At 40.7% G+C, this 18474-nt stretch overlaps 1 protein-coding gene across 2 annotated transcripts in view; it reads right to left on the bottom strand.

Moving 5' to 3' along the window:
- Window positions 1–1271: 1271 nt before the first annotated feature.
- The window catches only part of CDHR1 (cadherin related family member 1), a 61361-nt gene continuing 44158 nt past the window's right edge, over window positions 1272–18474 (bottom strand). For both annotated transcript variants that reach the window (XM_050959089.1, XM_050959090.1), the window contains 3 exons: window positions 17048–17276; window positions 15734–15988; window positions 1272–2880 (listed from right to left, as the gene is read on the bottom strand). In XM_050959089.1, the coding sequence (XP_050815046.1) occupies window positions 2329–2880; window positions 15734–15988; window positions 17048–17276 (1036 nt within the window). In that variant the 3' untranslated portion in view covers window positions 1272–2328. The remainder of the gene's footprint in view (window positions 2881–15733; window positions 15989–17047; window positions 17277–18474) is intronic.

Genomic DNA, 18474 nt, shown 5'->3' with positions numbered 1-18474 from the left:
ATTCAGTAGTACTGGCCAGCTGCTTTTTAACAAATCAGTGAGGCAATGGCACTGTTAACCTGCCTTAAGCATCTAAGGGTATGGCTACACTTACAGTTGTACAGCGCTGGGAGTTACAGCTGTCTTCGTACAGCTGTGTAGGGAAAGCGCTGCAGTGTGGCCACATTTGCAGCACTGTTGGGAGTGGTGCATTGTGGGCAGCTATCCCAGCATTCAAGTGGCTGCAACGTGCTTTTCAAAAGAGGGGGATCGTGGGGGAGAGAGAGAGAGAGTGGATTTTTGGATCTGTCAGCTCCCTGCCTTGCAAGTTCTAAGGCTGGAACATACACATCACCAACCTGCAATCAATTTAAAAGTTTCGAGCCCTTTCCCCACTCCTCTCTTATTCACTAAATGCAAATTATGCACTCCTAAATAGCCTTTAGACCACATAAGCAGCTGCTCAACATGGATTCCCCCTCCCCCTCTGCCGTGTGACTTCTCTCTTCAAGCAAACAGCCGTGAACCTTCCAAAGCAATTCCCCTGCCTGCCTCCACTCGCTCGCTCGAGCAAATAGGAGCTGTGTTTGTTTTTTAGATAAGCAGCTCGGGGGAGCTTGGAGTTCAGCCATTCTTCCGGTTTGTTGTGAGCAGGCATTCTGGGATACCTCCTAATACCCTGGAGACCAATAACAGTGCTTTTGGTGGCCACACTTGATGAGCAGTGCTGCATCACCAGCGCTGCAATCGTAACACCCCAAGCAGACCAGGTGTACAGCCAGCGCTGCAGCCAGGGAGTTGCAGTGCTGGATGTGCCTTGCAGGTGTGAACAGTTACTAAGTTACAGCACTGTAAACCCACCACCGGCGCTGCAACTCTCCAGTGTAGCCAAGCCCTAATTAAACTGCAGTTACAGCTGTTTTGCTGGATTGATCCAAAGCAGAAGACAGACTGTACTTCAGTGCTCATTTCAGGAATACAGAAAAACAGCTTTACCTGCTCCCTTCTGCAATGTTAATTTCACTCATTCAGAAATGAGTGAAGAGCTTTCCTTTAACAATACTAATGAAAGAGGGTAAGCCTAGGTTAGACTCTTTATTGCCATGCTACAAACAACAGAAAAAAATAGGTGCTTCAGATGCAAATGAGAGTAGCTTTTTAACTGCAGCATAATTAGGACACTAATGTTTTGGGCCAAAATGGAAATTTTATGTCACCTGACAGCCCCCTACAGCAGTCCATGACAGAAGCTGAAACATGTCACACCAACACTCTGTGCTAGGAAGAACACTTTCCCAAGATCTAGGTAAAGGACTTTTTTTATTTTTAAAGACATGCTCCTGACTGATGGACCCAGCTTCCAGGAGACTGCTTGTACTTTTCATGTCTTTTTTGCTCAGTTTTTACATTTCAGTCTTCCTGCTTTAATCACTTCTTGCTTCTCCCCCATTGTTGGGTGCCCTACCTGTAGGGAGCAGCATTGCATTAGCACTAGCCCCACCTCTTGCAGATGCTACAGTTTCCATATTTGGACCCATCACCAACTGTTTTTGGAAAGAATGAGTGGGACTTTCCTTTGGCAGGGATGTTTGGCTGGGAAATGGAGGAAAGCATTATGTGAAAGCTGCTCTGGCAAAATCCAGAGTAAGCTGCATGAAAACGAAAAACTTCTCAAAGCCTGGCTGTTCATATCTGGGATCAAGGATACTTAAGTTCTAAGCATGTCGCTCCACAAGCTGTTGCAAAACGTGGCGTACACCTAAGAGTGTAAGTATCCATTCATAATGTATTTACTCAGAGAATAACAGCTTGCCTAAATTAAAAAAAAAAAACCTCCTATGCTAATATGCTGCTGGTTCTACAAGAAAGTCAACATTTTCAAGTGTGGTGTGATTTTAAATGCCTAGTTTTAGGCACCATGGTGGCTATCTTCCAGCCATGATAAGGATTGACGTCAACTGGAGCTGAGGGTGCATAGCTACTCTGACAATCATGTCTCTTGAAAGAACCTCAAGTTGGACATCCCCAAAATCACTGGCCCCTCCTGAAAATTATGGCCTTCATCAGGACAATTAGCACCTTGGTCATACAGTGCAGGGAGGAAACTAGTTTTTAGAAATGATCTGAATAAAATTCTAGCAACTGACACCGATATTATATGTGAACTAATTCCATTGCAAAATATACTAGCATGTAATACTTGTGCAAAGTAACAGGTGATTGTGGCAGTGGGGAACTGCTTTTAGTTCCTTTTGTATTGAAAGCAATTGAAAAGCTCAATCACACCATGCACTTCTCTCCATACACTGCATGGCTATGTGATCTCCATGAGTGGCTGCTGCAGATGCACTAGATATGAGGGTTGCTGCTGGCTATGTTCCTCTTTTCAAACTTCTGTTTGAGCTCTGACACCAGTGCATTATGGGTGCTGTTGAGGCCCCTTTTCTTCCCTGGCTTGTTTATAAACTTGGGGCTTAGGGAGCCTGATACTGTGGTCACTCTCCACTCAGTGGTATTTATCTTGGGTGCTAAAACTGCGGGAGGGGGCAGGGCTGGGGCAGTAGGTGGCAGAGAGGGCACCTGGACGTTATTGTTGCTGTTCTCATTCTGCAGACTCTTTGTGTCATCCTCAATGGCAAACTTCTCGGCAGGATTGCTGGACCACTTGAATTTCAGCCACTCCATCCTGACCGTCCTGGGTTGCTGGATCTGTCTCTTTTTTATGATCCGTCTCACCGGCATGATTTTGTTGGATCTCTTATTGCGCCAGAACATGGCAGTAGAGATCATGATTGTGATCACCACCATTATGCCCATGACACCAGCTAGCACTCCTAAGGCTTTCATGGGGTTATCTTTAGTTTGCATCAAAAAGGCGGCCATTGGCCCTTTGTGAAGAGTCTGTAAAAGAGTACAAAGAGAACATGTGACTTACTCTATGGGACAGACAGAGATTCTATAATTTCATTTGTCCAAAATATGTAACTATGAGGGTTGACCAAGATAAGTTGTCTTTTTGTAAATAAATAAATAACCAATTTGATTATTTTACCTTTGAATTTGGGTCATTTAGTTTTAAAATCAAACTGGACAAAAAGAAATCCCTACAGTATTGTACTGTAATGGCCAAACACCGAAACTTACATGATGTTACTGCAATGATTTGGATCAATCCTGTGTGATACTGGAGTATTTAAGAGAATTAGCTCTGCAATATGCAGCTGAACTGTTATGCTGTATTTTAGTATCAATACCGTTGAATCCCAATAAGTGGAATACAAGCTTTTGAGAAGATCTGCACATGATACAGTTTATGGGACCGTTACTGAATATGGCATTAAAGATATTTTGAAGCAATCATGTTTTTTTGATTGCAATGTACACAATAAGTCTCTAGCAGATCTGTGTTGCATTCTGTTTTCTAGTACTCTTTTACAGACATAACAAAACTGTTTGAGGTAACAGACCTGAGCTGACCAAGATTTCTGTTTTAAAAAAACTAAATAAGAGCTAATGTGCACTATATATGACATATTAAGGACAAATGAATGAACAGTTCATTTTGCAGCTCAGCACACTGAGTGCTTTGGAGGTCCCCGTATAATTTTTCGGATTTTGCCCTGAGGATGAAGTCTGGATCTTTTCACACTTTTCCAATATGTGATGGTGGAGATCACCATTGTTACAGAAATGGTGGAAAGGACGCCACTCATGCAAATTCCAAATATTGTCCATGGATGCTTCCTGAGGCCTAAAATATAGGATTTTACCCTTGACTTGATCTGGAAATGTCAAAAATAAAGAGAACTTATCAACCTGTGCACCATTATATTCCAAAGAAACTGCCAATTTGTAAATTTGAGCATAGCACTCTGGAGACACATAATGCCTAATTTCAGATAACCATGTGTGATGTAAATCTTTATCCTACATACCAGCTAAAATAAAAATTGCCAACTGTGTGAACTAATCCTACATTTTGCCCATCCCTCACCAGCTCCAGAGCCAGGAGAACTGTGATAGATGATGAACACAAAAGATTTCTATTCACTGTTTTAGAGCAGTCGGATTATTTCCCACCTCTCCATTGTTCATGTTCTCCCCTAGCATTGGCACATGTTCATGGGAAAGCATCATGTTACTGGTGATTCATGTGATCTAAATGATCCCCAGCACCCCAACAACAGTTACACTTGCATGAGGGTAAGGGCTTACTAGGTGTCCTCACAGGTCTAACCAAGTAAGAGCACAGCTTCTTGGAATGAGAGTCCGAGTTGCTCAGAAACATACAAGTATCTACATCATATACAAACTCATGGAACAAAAGCATACCAGGCTCTCCTTAATATCATTCTACACAAGTTAGAAAGCTTCACATTAGTGAACACACAAAATGAAATTCCCTTTTAAATGACCGGGAGTGGTGGATGTGTGGGGCAAAGTATCACATAGGGGAAAACACCAAGAAAATTAGCTCACATTTTAGTCTGTAAGAGGCCATATTAATCTGATATGGCATGCTCATGGTCTTTTAATTAAAGCCTTACCCAGCTAAGGGAAGGACAGGAAGAAAAAGCCTGGTACATCACAATAGTATATCTTCACCATACACGCTGTTCAAATATGGAACTTAAAAGACTACAAATAATACTTGTTTGCAGTGTAGTTGTAACTGTGTTGGTCCCAAGACATTAGAGTGATGAAATGGGTGAGGTAATATCTTTTACTGGATCAACTTCAGTGACCTGAAGAAGAGCTCTGTGTAAGCTCAAAAGCTTGTCTCTTTCCCCACCACAAGTTGGTCCAATAAAAGATATCACCTCACTCACTTTGTCTCTCTGTTAATACTACTTACCAGTTGAGACTTGTGAAGGTGACTCAAGCCTAAACTGTCATTGGCAGACGTATAGGCTATGCCACTATTTCTAAAACACTTGGGCAGTACAAGAATCATCAGCACAACAGGAAGTAGGCAAAGGTAGATGATAACTAAGGAATAGAAATAGTTCTCAACAGCTCATTTATTCTTTTCAACATAAACCTTGTTCCAGACTTGGGCTTTCCATTCTTCAAAATTGTTATAAACCTCTTAGCAACCTTGAAACTTTTGCCATGTTTCATTAGCTCTATAATTATTCACAGCTCCTCACTGGCTAGTTTTCTCATTGTAACTGTGAAAATCACAGCAGTAGACATCAAAGAATCTTCCCCTGTTAAAATTGGTGTTTTAACTCCTTTGATGTGCTGTGAAAGAATTGTTAAGGGCTAGCTTCCTTCCTATTTAAACTTGAGAAGACTGGGCTATTTAAACATGCAGAACAATTCATGTTTGTGAAAATACTACAGAAGCTTTTGGAATTAGAATTATTTAAATTCTGTGTATGCATATATTTCATGTGTCTCAAACATACAGTGGCATACTATTGCTTAATATTCATATCTGAAGAAATTACAGTAATATTTTCCATACCCATTCCTATGTGCTGATCTACAAAGTATTAAAAAGCTGGCCAGTTTTCATTGGCCAATTCATTTCGTTTCCAGTATAATAACTTGAGGATGTTTCATGTTTAATAATCATATCTGAGCTGGATAGATCTGAGGCCAAAATGTTTAAACTCCAGGGCCTAAATACTTCCTCACCTTCCCCTTGGGGTTATGTAGCTCCATTCCACTCCCAAGGTTGGTCTGTATGTTAATCACACAATCTGGGCCAGAGTGCTTATGCAAATCAGGCACCCGCAACTGATTATATAAGTGGTTAAAACCCCAACTATTATAGTCATGCCATTTTGATTGACTGAGAATTCCATGCCAGTATATTTTTACATGTTGTTTCTTACATGTCTCCTGTAAATTCCTGACATTAGCAAAATGTTTATGTACCATATTAGAGTGGCAAAATGCATAATATTTTCAATATGAAATTAGAAAAATCCATCTTCTCATATGTGCTTTAAACCATACAAACGATGAAGAACATAACAAATACTTAGGAAAGAAAATATTTTCAATATAAGATGAATCTGATTAAACCAGTGATGTTTTAGTTTTGGCATAAAGCAAGCTATTATAAATATAAATGCTCTGAACAGGTCCCAAATTCAGTGAGATGGGAGACAGTTCTAGGGAGTTAAATTCTGAATCTTCTAACATGAACTGTTGTGTATTTGAATTTAATAATTATTTGAGATTGTCAAATAGGATCAAATGGAATTATTTAATCAAAGATTAATACTGCACTATACAGAATACAGAAAGAAGACATAACTCTGTAGATAGTGAAGAGAGGGTAGTTTGGTCCCTTTCACTGTACATAGTGGAATACTGACAGGGTTCATTCTTAGTCTAACTCCCCAAACCTCTGTTCTTTTATAGGGTGTGAGACAAAAACTCTTTTTTGGAGGGAAAATACTTTCCCATTATTAATTTTTATCATGTGTTCTGTTTTCCTAATTACTGATGGCATTTCCCTTATAATCCTCTGTTTATCTGACTGATGAGTAAAAAAGGAATCTCTAATCCAGTCATTATTACTAACTGCTGTGAAATCAACAGTTCTTCATAAGTTAAAAACATCTTTCAGTGGGTTATTGCTTCATCCATTTCAGAACTCTTCTGTAAAAAAATTATTCCATTTTCATCACCCAGTTCCTTACAGAAAACATCTGCCATAACAAATATTCCTTATCAATCACCCAGTTTTATTTATCACACACTTTTCTGTAGATACTTTTATTAGTTTGAGGGGGTCTTTTCCCTGGACACCTATATTCCACAGACTTGGAGACGCTGAGGATAGTTAAATACAGCCCAGCACTCAATCAGAAAAAAAATCCTGAGTACAGGTCACTCACAAGTTAAGAACCAACACTCTGGGCCTTAAAATTTAAACAACTCTTTGCTAGTATAAAGATTCTGGGATAATAGTTAATATGCAAATAAATTTAACACACAAGAAAAAGTGGTCTGAAAAGGTTAAGATTTACTAACAGAACTCAAGGCTATATTGCCATTCAGACAGAATCTAAGCAATTACATCTTTAAGCTGTATCCCTCTGGAACAGCTCTATTCTGCTAACATAGATAGTGCTGGCTAATCCCATTTATTCATGGCTTTCAGATAATACAGAGATTAGCCCGAGCAGCAAAATTTACATCTGGATCCAAACTTCCCCATGGTAAAACAGATGAACTATTGGAAAGGTGGGAGTGCATCAGGATCAACAGTGAGCCCTTTCTTGTTTAGCCTCATGCTGGGTACCTGCACAAGGTGCATAGCTTCGTGCATGCTGTTTACAGATGATAGATTTACAAGAATCCTCTTCTAGACTAATAGAGATATGTGTTGAACAGACAAGGCTCAAACTAAGCAGAGGAAGAACAGAGTATATGGTATGCTATTTTAATATTGTGAACACTGAAGAATTATCCATGAAACTAGCTGGGAGGACAAGATAAAAAATACAAAGTTTACGAGTATCCAGAAGTATGAGTTCCAGGATCTGGGGAAACAGAGGACCAAATTAGAACTAGGATAATAAACGCCTGGCTCAAATGGAAACAGATAAGTGGTGTAATATGGGACAGTCGGATACAGGTAAGATAAAAGAGAAAGTCTTTAAAATGGTGGTTCGTACATTTTTAATGCATGGCACTGAATGTTGGGCAACAAAGAAGAAACAAGAGCAAATGATCTATTCCACAGAAATGCAAATAGTGAGATGGATGCATGGTGTAAGCAAGAAAGATCATGTAAGGAATGTGTATGTTTGAGACATGCTCAAAGTAACATCCAGAAAAGAAAAAATGAGGAATGGGTCATCTCAGATGGCTTAGTCAAGTTGAGTCCTGACAACTATGTGGGTAAAAGAGTCCAACAGATCAAGGAAAAAGACAGAGACCGACCTGAGAAGAAGTGGTGGGATGCCATAAACAAAGATATGTTAGCATGAGGAATGACAGAAGATATGGCATTGAATGAGCACTTCAGAGGCAGTGGTCTCATAGAGTGGACCCCATTTGATGGGATTAATGCAAGAAAGAAGAATAAATAGCAATCTCTTCAGTGATCTTGCAGTAAACATCATCCTGGCCACTAAAGATGTAGAAGCCCTCTACAACAACATTCCACACAAAGATGGACTACAAGCTGTCAGGAACAGTATCCCCGATAATGTCACAGCAAACCTGATGGCTGAACTTTGTCCTCACCCACAACTATTTCAGATTTGGGGACAATTTATACCTTCAAGTCAGCAGAACTGCTCTGGATTCCTGCATGGTTCCACAGTATGCCAACATTTTTTATGGCTGACTTAGAACAATGCTTCCTCAGCTCTCGTCCCCTAACATCCCTACTCTACTTGCACTACATTGATAACATCTTCATCATCTGGACCCAGGGAAAAGAAGTCCTTGAGGAATTCCACCATGATTTAAACAATTTCCATCCCACCACCAACCTCAGCCTGGACCAGTCCACACAAAAGATTGACTTCCTGGATACTACAGTGCTAATAAACGATGGTCACATAAACATTACCGTATACCGAAAACCTACTGACTGCTATACTTGCCTACATGCCTCCAGTTTTCATCCAGACCACACAACATGATCCATTGTCTACAGCCAAGCTCTAAGATACAACTGCATTTGCTCCAATCCCTCAGACACAAACAAACACTTACAAGATTTCTATCAAGCATTCTTACAACTAGAATACCCATCTGTTGAAGTGAAGAAATAGATTGACAGAGCCAGAAGAGTATCCAGAAATCACCTACTACAGGACAGGCCCCACAAAGAAAGTAACAGAACGCCACTAGCCATCACCTTCAGCCCCCAACTAAAACCTTCCAGTGCAACATCAAGGATCTACAACCTATCCTGAAGGACAATCCCTCACACTCACAGATCTTGGAAGACAGGCCAGTCCTCACTTACAGATAGCCCTCCAACCTGAAGCAAATACTCACCAGCAACCACACACCACATAACAAAAACACTAACCCAGGAACCTATACTTGCAACAAAGCCCATTGCCAACTCTGTCCACATATCTATTCAGGGGATACCGTCATAGGACCTAATCACATCAGCCATACTATCAGAGGCTCGTTCACCTGCACATCTACCAATGTGATATATGCCATCATGTGCCAGCAATGCCCCTCTGCCATGTACATTAGCCAAACAGAACAGTCTCTACGCAAAAGAATAAATGGACACAAATCAGACGTAAAGAATTATAACATTCAAAAACCAGTCAGAGAACACTTCAACCTCCCTGGTCATTCAATTACAGACCTCAAAGTTGCAATACTCCAACAAAAAAACTTCAAAACCAGATTCCAACGAGAAACTGCAAAATTGGAATTAATTTGCAAACTGGACACCATTAAATTAGGCTTGAACAACGACTGGGAGTGGATGGGTCATTACACAAAGTAAAACCTATTTCCCCATGCTAATTCCTCCCCTCCCAACTGTTATTCACACCTTTTTGTCAACTGTTGGAAATGGGCCATCCTGATTAACACTACAGAAGTTTTTTTTCCTCCAGCTGATAATAGACCACCTTAATTGATTACTCTCAGTATAGTAAATATGGCAACACTCATTTTTTCATGTCCTCTGTGTATATACATCTTCTGACTGTGTTTTCCACTGCATGCATCCAAAGAAGTGGGTTTTAGCCCATGAAAGCTTATGCTCAGATAAATTTGTTAGTCTCTAAGGTGCCACAAAGACGCCTCATTCTTTCTTCAGTATATGTACTTTTTCTCCCTTTGTTGTTCCTATACTATGCAACCTTCAGTGTCATGCTACAGAATTGATTTTGACAAACACTTATTATTAATGGAACTCATTTCAGGTCATGTACTACTTAGCAGGGTTTATCTGACACTTAGTTCATCAAACTTTCATATACGGTTAAGTAACTCAGAGTAGAATTTTTTCATGCGCGGGGAATTAAATGCACACCGACACAGAGATGAGCCTGGGCAGCAAAATTTACATCTGTATCTGAACTTCCCAAAATTTTAGGGAAGTTCATATCTTGGGTTCTAGTTCAGACCTATCTCTATTTTAATGTTGGGAACATTGCATGTACTGTCCTGCTCATCATGATGAAAACTCGTCGGTGGATGAGGCATCACTGAGCTTCAATACAATTCCTTTGTCAGTTTCCCCAGGCAATAGGACACATTCAGGATGTGGAAACTAGTCTGGGATAAAGGTGCCTAGGGTGTGTTATAAAGCACAGAGAAATAAAAGATAATGTGCTTTATGACAAAAGAGTTGTTCAAGAGCAATCTTACTGCATGCCACTTTATAATAACCACTCATCATTAAGCTATTTCCAAAGGACAATCTAAGTGGCCTTTCCCAAAGGTAAGGTCAATCCAGGTGAGAGAAATTCTGTCTCATCACTGGGCATTCATTGATTGCTAGCCTCACCTTACATTTGTGGAAACTGATTTTAAGAACTTCTTTACGTATACTAATGCTATAAATATCTAGCTATTGTGGCAAGCTCTCTCTTTCCCTGATCATCCTGGTGTTAAAAAAAACCCCTTTCTTAATTCCTATATAAAAATGTTTCCATTTTAAATTTCTACCTTATTACACCCTGTCTTGTCTCTCATGCTTAATGTATAGGTTTATCTTCTGTACTTTTTCATATTATCCATTATATATTCGTTCTGTCATCATCATCATCATCATCTATAGTTCAGAAGACTAAATAAATGCCCAAGCTGCTGAATGCCCAAATATATCACTGACTTTAGGAGCCTAAAGATGGACTTATGCTCAGTCCTGCATATAGCTGTGTCCAAATAGCCCCATAAATTTGCAGAGTCCCAGTGAAGTTAATGGGGTTCTGTGTGTACGCAGGGATCCATCCACGTGGAACACCCTACAGAACTGGAGCCTTAGGCGCCTCGTTTTAGTCACTCACATTTGAAAATATTGGCCCTAGAGAATAAATTTTAAGCAGACATAATGGAAAAAAAATAAAGGAAAAAAGTTGCTTCTTCAGCATATATTTCTCAGTCTGTCGAGCAAGGATAGGAGATAAAGAAAAGCACTGGGTACCAATCAATACCAATTTCCATAAAACCAGACTCAGTTAAATTAAACAGCTTCTAGGTTTTTTTTATTGCTGTATTATTCAAAGAGCAAAAGGTCTTTTTGATGTGCTCTACTGACGCACTTAGCCTCAAGGCATCTATCACGAAGGGCACAGCCTTGCACTAATTGCAATGGTAAATGTTAATCAGAAAAATATGCCTGTTTAATTACTCAGTGTGATTAACACTGTGAGAAACCTCTAGTTATGCTGTCAGAAAAACTCTGCATCTAGAAGGGAGTAGTTAAAAAAAAATCACTCAGCATACAGAGATAGCGTATGCACAGAGAAGAGAGAAAAGACACATTCACCTATAGCCTGTGTGTACCTGGTGCATAATCCTAACAAAAGACTGTTTCCTCTACATGATTAAGATTGTATTGTCCAGACTAGATTTTAGATGCTATATGGACTCTTTTCTACCAGTTATAACCTCAGACAAAAGAGAGACAACCCAGATGGACTCTTCCGTGTGCTAACAGGACAGAAACTTAGCAGAGGTGGTCACAAAGAAAGAGAAAGAGAATCCATCCACAGCAGATTTTGTATTTGGAATTTTGAATCTCCTCCACAGGCTGAATCTGAGAGTATTTTTTGCAAGTAACTCTGGTCACCACTGAAAAACTACAAGTGATGTAAGAAGTGATCAAGCACTGTGCAAGGATTTTTCTGTATGGCATGCTACAAGATTCGTTTTGTAGCTCCTGCCTGAGTGGGCTAATTATGAAGGTTGTTATAAAAGGTTGTTACAAGGAGCAGGGAGAAAAATTGTTCTTAACCTCTGAGGATAGGACAAGAAGCAATGGGCTTAAATTGCAGCAAGGGCAGTTTTGGTTGGACATTAGGAAAAACTTCCTAACTGTCAGAGTGGGTAAGCACTGGAATAAATTGCCTACGGCCGTGGTTCTCAAACTAGGGCTGCTGTTTGTAAAGGGAAAGCACCTGGCGGGCTAGGCCGGTTTGTTTACCTGCCGCGTCTGCAGGTTTGGCCGATCGCAGCGGCCCTAGTTTGAGAACCACTGGCCTAGGGAGATTGTGGAATCTCTGTCATTGGGGATTTTTAAGAACAGGTTTGACAAACATCTGTCAGGGATGGTCTAGATAATACTTAGTCCTGCCATGAGTGCAGGGGACGGGACTGGACTAGATGACCTCTCACAGTCCCTTCCAGTTCTATAATTCTACGTGGAATATAGGGACCTGAAATCCATAAATGCAATATTTGAGAGATGGAACACTGAAAATCATTCTATCTGGAGTTGGACTGAATGGAGGATACACAATATCAGCAGGTTGCTAGCAAGTAGGCTGACCAGATGTCCCGATTTTATGACAGTCCAGATATTTCCGGCTTTGTCTTATAGAGGTGCTTATTACCTGCCACCCTCTCTGGTCAGCCTACTAACAGGAAGTCATTAATGTAGAAAATATAGCAGGTCCAAAGTGCATGAGCACATGCAGGGTGTAGAAATACACAGAACAACATCCCTTGGTTTCCCAGCTACTTTCCCCACTTCTGCTCGCCAACACTCCTCACTAGGGAATTCCAGGAGGGAAGAGGACACTCACATGACTTTTCTGTTGCCCCTGCATTTTGCCTGGGGAAGAAAAAGCTGGTGGCAGGTTTGCCTTTTCTCCTGGAGGAGCAGGGGGAACTGGAAGTGATAGATGCTCTCTCCATCCCTCTCTGCACCTCAGGAGGGGAGGTGAAACTTGCTGAGGGACTGATATTTTCCACAGGAGGCAGGCAGGGAACTCCCAAATGGACACATTCTCTTATTAGGAACCAAAGTTGCTTCACCCACTGGCAGGAATTCTTAGACTCAGACTCATAGACTCAGACTCCAGGATCAGAAGGGACCAATGTGATCATCTAGTCCGACCCCCTGCACAAGACAGGCCACAGAACCCTACCCATCCACTTCTATAACAAACCCCTAACCTATGTCCGAGTTACTGAAGTCTTCAAATTGTGGTTTGAAGACCTCAAGCTGCAGAGAATCCACCAGCAAGTGACCCATGCCCCACGCTGCAGAGGAAGGCGAAAAACCTCCAGGGCCTCTGCCAATCTGCCCCGGAGGAAAATTCCTTCCCAACCCCAAATATGGTGATCAGCTAAACCCTGAGCATGTGGGCAAGACTCACCAGCCAGCACTCAGAAAAGGATTCTCTGCAGTAACTCAGATCCCATCCCATCCAACATCCCAACATCTTGGAAACTTTAGATAACCAGCAACCAACAGCTTCTCCTGCCACTCTTTCCTCAGATTCTCTCACCGGAGGAGTCCTCCTTTTGCCAGCCAGTGACCAGAGAGAAGAATGGGGAGGTCTGGGGAGCTGACATCCCCAGGTTCAAGAGAGGGAGATGGACAGGGGACATGGGGGAAACTCAGTTCCTAGTCCACAGAATATAGAAAGGAGGGAACTCTCCCACTACTTTTAGCAGAGCAGGGGGAATTGCTCACCAGCGCATTCTCATTTCTTTTAATCTCATTCATCTTGTCTAGCTTGCTGTGCTGATGACAAGTCATAGGTCCCTGTGAGCTCACTGGCTCGGTACCTCCAATATGCTGACTGATGTCAAGGCCCGGATTTCGGTGATGTATCTTGCTCAGCAGCTGTAGCTTGCTGGACTAATAGCCAGGCACACATTACTATGAGGTCAGTAGCTAAGTCCATCCACATTCTATGGCTGGAAATTGTGTGAAAGGATGGGTTAATGGTTATTTTACATTGGAAGAACTGGAAATGTTCTTAGAATTAATGAGTGGCTCAAAATTCAATATTATGTAGTTCCATGTCACCTAGTATTAAGTGTGGAAGTGGAAATCTTTATTCTAATTAAGGCATAGGTTATCACCAACGATAAGCTGCCACAAATAACTGCAGTTTTCTTCAGGGGGGTTAAGCACTTTATCCTGTTTGTTGTAGAAATATTCCACAACTCAGAAATGGTCAAACATCTGACATGTTGGACTGGATTCTTCTAGGAGTAGTAGTGGTATGAATTTGGAGTATCTGTAGAGCTATTTTAGATTTACACAGGTATCGCTCAAAGCAGAATCTGGTTCATCATTTTTAAAGAGAGAGTTAAAATGAGTTTTCTCTGATGAAGCCTTTTATCTGTTATGAGATGGATAAAAATCAATGGGCTCAGAATATGTGCACAGGGAGCTTCCAGTAGTGCACAAATCCCTTTACCTTGCGTGATTGATATTACGGGAACATGAGAAGGGAAACAGAAAAAAATTAGAAAAGGAGAGAGATGCTAATATTTAAAGGATACAGAACTTTGGCTGCATTTTGGACAAAAGCAAGAGAAGGCCAGTCACTGTTAGTATGAAGAGATTTGCATTTATGCCCTGTGGATGTGGTCCAGATAGTAAAAGGCAAGAGTTCAGTCTCTTTTGCATCAAAGCTCATTTGCACCTCTCTGACACCCCCCTTAAGGGCCCAGTACAGAGTATAAGGGGTTTATCATAAATGAAAGCACACTTCAAGCCTGATTTTAACATATAAACAAGTCGGACTGAAGGGACACTGCCAACAAATGCATAATACTGTATATTTTAAAGTCTTTTTGTTTTGATTACTACCACCATTGAGTATTATTAAAATACATAAAAATGAATTTATTTTTAAACATGCATTTGTATGTTTACTTTTTGCATTTCACTTTTGCTGAACAATGAAATTAAACTGGATCATTTATTTGTCTCCAGTCAACTTCCAGTCAGTAACATTTTCTGGTTCTCATGCTCTGAAGATCATTCTGCTGCAGGCGCCTGCTTACTTTTTAGAATGCTGCTGATACTGAATTATTTTTTAAGATCAAGAAAATATTTTAGTCATAGGAAATCCACACAGATATTCCTTAGACTGATCTCTATATATCTTAATATATATTTATAAAACTTAAATTTGGTATCTAAAAGTTCTTAGAAATAGTCCTTCAGCAGAGGCTAAGTATGGAGCTCCTTGGAGGAGCTGGGAGAACGTTCTGAGTTCTCTGCCTTCTCAAGTACCTTCTATGCATTCACCTCTTTCTTTTACCCACACTGAGATTATGGAGGTTACTACACCCAGAAGGCAATGCTACTGTCACAGGGGAGAGAGATGGATTGCAGTTAGTCTTTGGTCTGACTGCCCCCACAATTCCAGTTCTGATCACCTGCTCTCCAAGCCGTAGGGCAATTTTTGGTCCAATTCCGTTTCATCTCTCTTGACCAACAGCTCAGAAATGTAGTAGTCTGACTGAAGTTTGGTCTCAGAGGCACATAGATCCTTAACTGTCTGACATCAGATGAAAGGAACTAATCTCCCAGCCAGATTCTAACCCACCCCGGCCCTTTCCCCTCTCCTCCAGTCAGGATTTTCTTAGGCCTCTGAGTCCACAGAACTTGATTGGCCCTCAGCGTTCTGGAAAGGCATTAAACGATAGTGTGACCAAAAATCTGTTGGGAAAACTGATGGCTGGCATTTTATTTTAGTTCTTTGCTATTATCAACTCTTGAAATATTAAACAGTGCTCTTTAGAAATGGTGTGAGTGGAAACTCCTCTTTGGTTCCACCCAACATTTCCCAAGGCTGGTCACTTCTGTTCAATATCTGCTTACCTCTTCTGTGATATCAATCTTCAGTACCGCCGTCGTGCTAAATGAAGGGGAGCCGCGGTCTTTGGCTTGGACTACCACAGACCATATGCAGTCTTTGTTCTTGGTGATGTTGTGAATGATATCCAGGGACCTGATATAGGACTTCAGCTTTATTTCCCCAGTGCTTTGATCTATATCAAACACATTGGCTGGATCTGCTTGCATAATGGAATAGTCTACTATGTTGTTGGGTTCTTCTGCATCTTGATCTATAGCCTGTTTAGGAGAAATGTTGAAAAGAGAGATGTATTACTGATGAATTTGGGTGACGGGAGAATGTAAAAGTTCCTGGGCATGTGTTTGCCCACATTAGGGCTAGTCAAAGCATCTGCTGTGAGAATACTGAGATATTACTGTGTGATCTTAGCTGACAAAATTAGCAATCCTTTCCATCTGAACAATTTTTATTTTAGATTAAAGTAAACAAGAAAGAAAGGCCAAATATTATGTATCCATGGATGTGATGGTTATAAATGATTCACTTTATAACAGCAGGCATCTTGTACTAATTTAATGGGTATTTCCCTGCAGCCAGACTAGACGGAATACTTTACTCTTACAGTTGAAGTTGATAGAAAACAATTTGACAGTGAACTGCTGAGTCAGATATTGGTACCCAGAACAGTTGCAAGCTCTGTACACCACCAAACTACATTTGTTTTTGTTATTATACTTCAATATTTACTTTTGCTAACCATATGTATATTCTTGTCATCAGACTTGCTAATGTATGTTTGCTAAAATATATTTTAGGTAGATTCTCATTTAACTGTACATATCTGCATTTTTTTTTCATATTTCACACCACAGCATTACATACACTACTTGGACACTGAAGCCCTCTCATTACAGAACCAAAGTAACTACACGGACAGATGCAAGTATTCCCACACAATGGATTTGATTTCTGTTTTGAAGAGTAGCCCGGTTTCAATCCCCATGCACATTTATTCACTCCATGGCATCTGTGCCAATGGTGATGGACTTATTTTAAAATCTAGCACTATACAGCAAACTATGTGCAAACTGATAATTTAAATGATGTAACTTGGGTTTACTATTTTTTACAGAATTACACTTCTTTTGATGAATTTACCCTTTTGAACAGTATGTAAAATATTATCAGTCCATGTTTTAGATCTCTGTTCCTCACTGCCACACCCAACAGGCAAACTAAAATATACTAGAGGGAAACAAATGTGTTTGTTCACCCTCATCCCACATATGCACACTTTGGGGTAGGATGTTCAAAGCAGACATTGTTTCATTCCTCACCTCTATTTTCACTGGTGATCCAATGATCATAGTCTTTTCCTGGATGTTCTTATTGAACTCTGGAGAATGGTCATTGACATCTAGCACAGTGATAAATACCTCAGCCAAGCTATACTTCCCGTCTGTGTCTTCTGCCTTCACATAGAAGTTGTACTTTGCAGTGACTTCAGCATCTAATGTGGCCCATGGCTGGGTATAAATAATTCCTGTTGATGGATGGATTAGAAATCTGGAGGAGATGCATAAAAACCAAGCATTTTGAGTGTCACGTTGAGGATGCTCACATCCTAGTCTAGATTATTGAACTGCTGAGGTCAGATATTGATACCCAGAACAGATGCAAGCTCAAGTTAATTTATATCTTGTCTTGTTCACTCTGCATAGGCTCAGTGGTGTCACACGGCTTACACCAAAGGCTAAACAGTCAATGGACAAACACATAGGCCCCCTAAAGAAGCAGTTGAGGGTTTCCTCTGACATTGGGAAAGCTTGTATGGCACAAAGCTGGCATAGCTTGTTCTATGCCAACCATTTTCCTGCCTTGCAATGGGTGGTGGTGCATCTAGGATGGGCAGGGGCTTTGTTGGGGGTGAGGGTTCGCACCACACACAGAAAAGGTGCAGTACATGGGGTTGGACTAGATGATCTCCCGAGGTCCCTTCCAACTCTAATAATCTGTGATTCTGTGCCACATAACACTTCACTAGATCTTTGGCCACTGCTCTAAATTATGCTGGATGCCTCAGCCCAGGACTGAGGTAGTGGAAAGGTGGACTAGAGACAGCTTTCCTCCACATTCTTCTCAGTTGCACTGAGTGTAAACTCTACCTAGCTGAGAACGGAGCCTATTGTACAGTACAGTTCAGTTATGGTCTAATGCAGATGAGTATTTAAAGATGTGGGTAGTGGTATAATGCTGGAATTTATGCAGCTGGGAGCCTTACACAAGGCCTCTTCTGTTCCAAAAACAGACCTAAAACCTGACAGATCCCAAATCACTGACCCTACCTATTTTTGCTTGTTCTTTTTGTTTTGAAAAAACAGAATTATTATGTGATGTTCTTTTATTCTTTGTGTGTTAGCCCTTTCAGTTGCATTTCGTAGAAGCTTTTGTACTCATGCAATGCTCAGTGTGATGGCTTTTTCCCAAATGTGATCTCTTTGTGTAGAAACATTAGAGAACTGCATATTTATTCAGGTTATAAGTACAATGTATTAGATCGTGTCCTGAATAAAATAAGATTGATTGATCCCAGCTGAATACCAGAGGAAAGTGTGTTGCATACAATATTTGACTCCTAGTTAGCGTCTCAGAATGGGTAAGCTAAATGGTTCCGCTAAGCCCCCTAAAATGTGCAGAGCGATTGTGTCCTCCAAAAACTAATCACTGTTTCTGGTACTGGGAGGTTGCAGATATTCAGAATTAT

Source organism: Gopherus flavomarginatus, chromosome 6 (genome assembly GCF_025201925.1).
Source record: "Gopherus flavomarginatus isolate rGopFla2 chromosome 6, rGopFla2.mat.asm, whole genome shotgun sequence".
Classification (NCBI taxonomy): domain Eukaryota; kingdom Metazoa; phylum Chordata; order Testudines; family Testudinidae; genus Gopherus; species Gopherus flavomarginatus.
The sequence above is the reverse complement of the archived record's forward strand: the minus strand, read 5'-3'. Positions and strand labels throughout refer to the sequence as shown.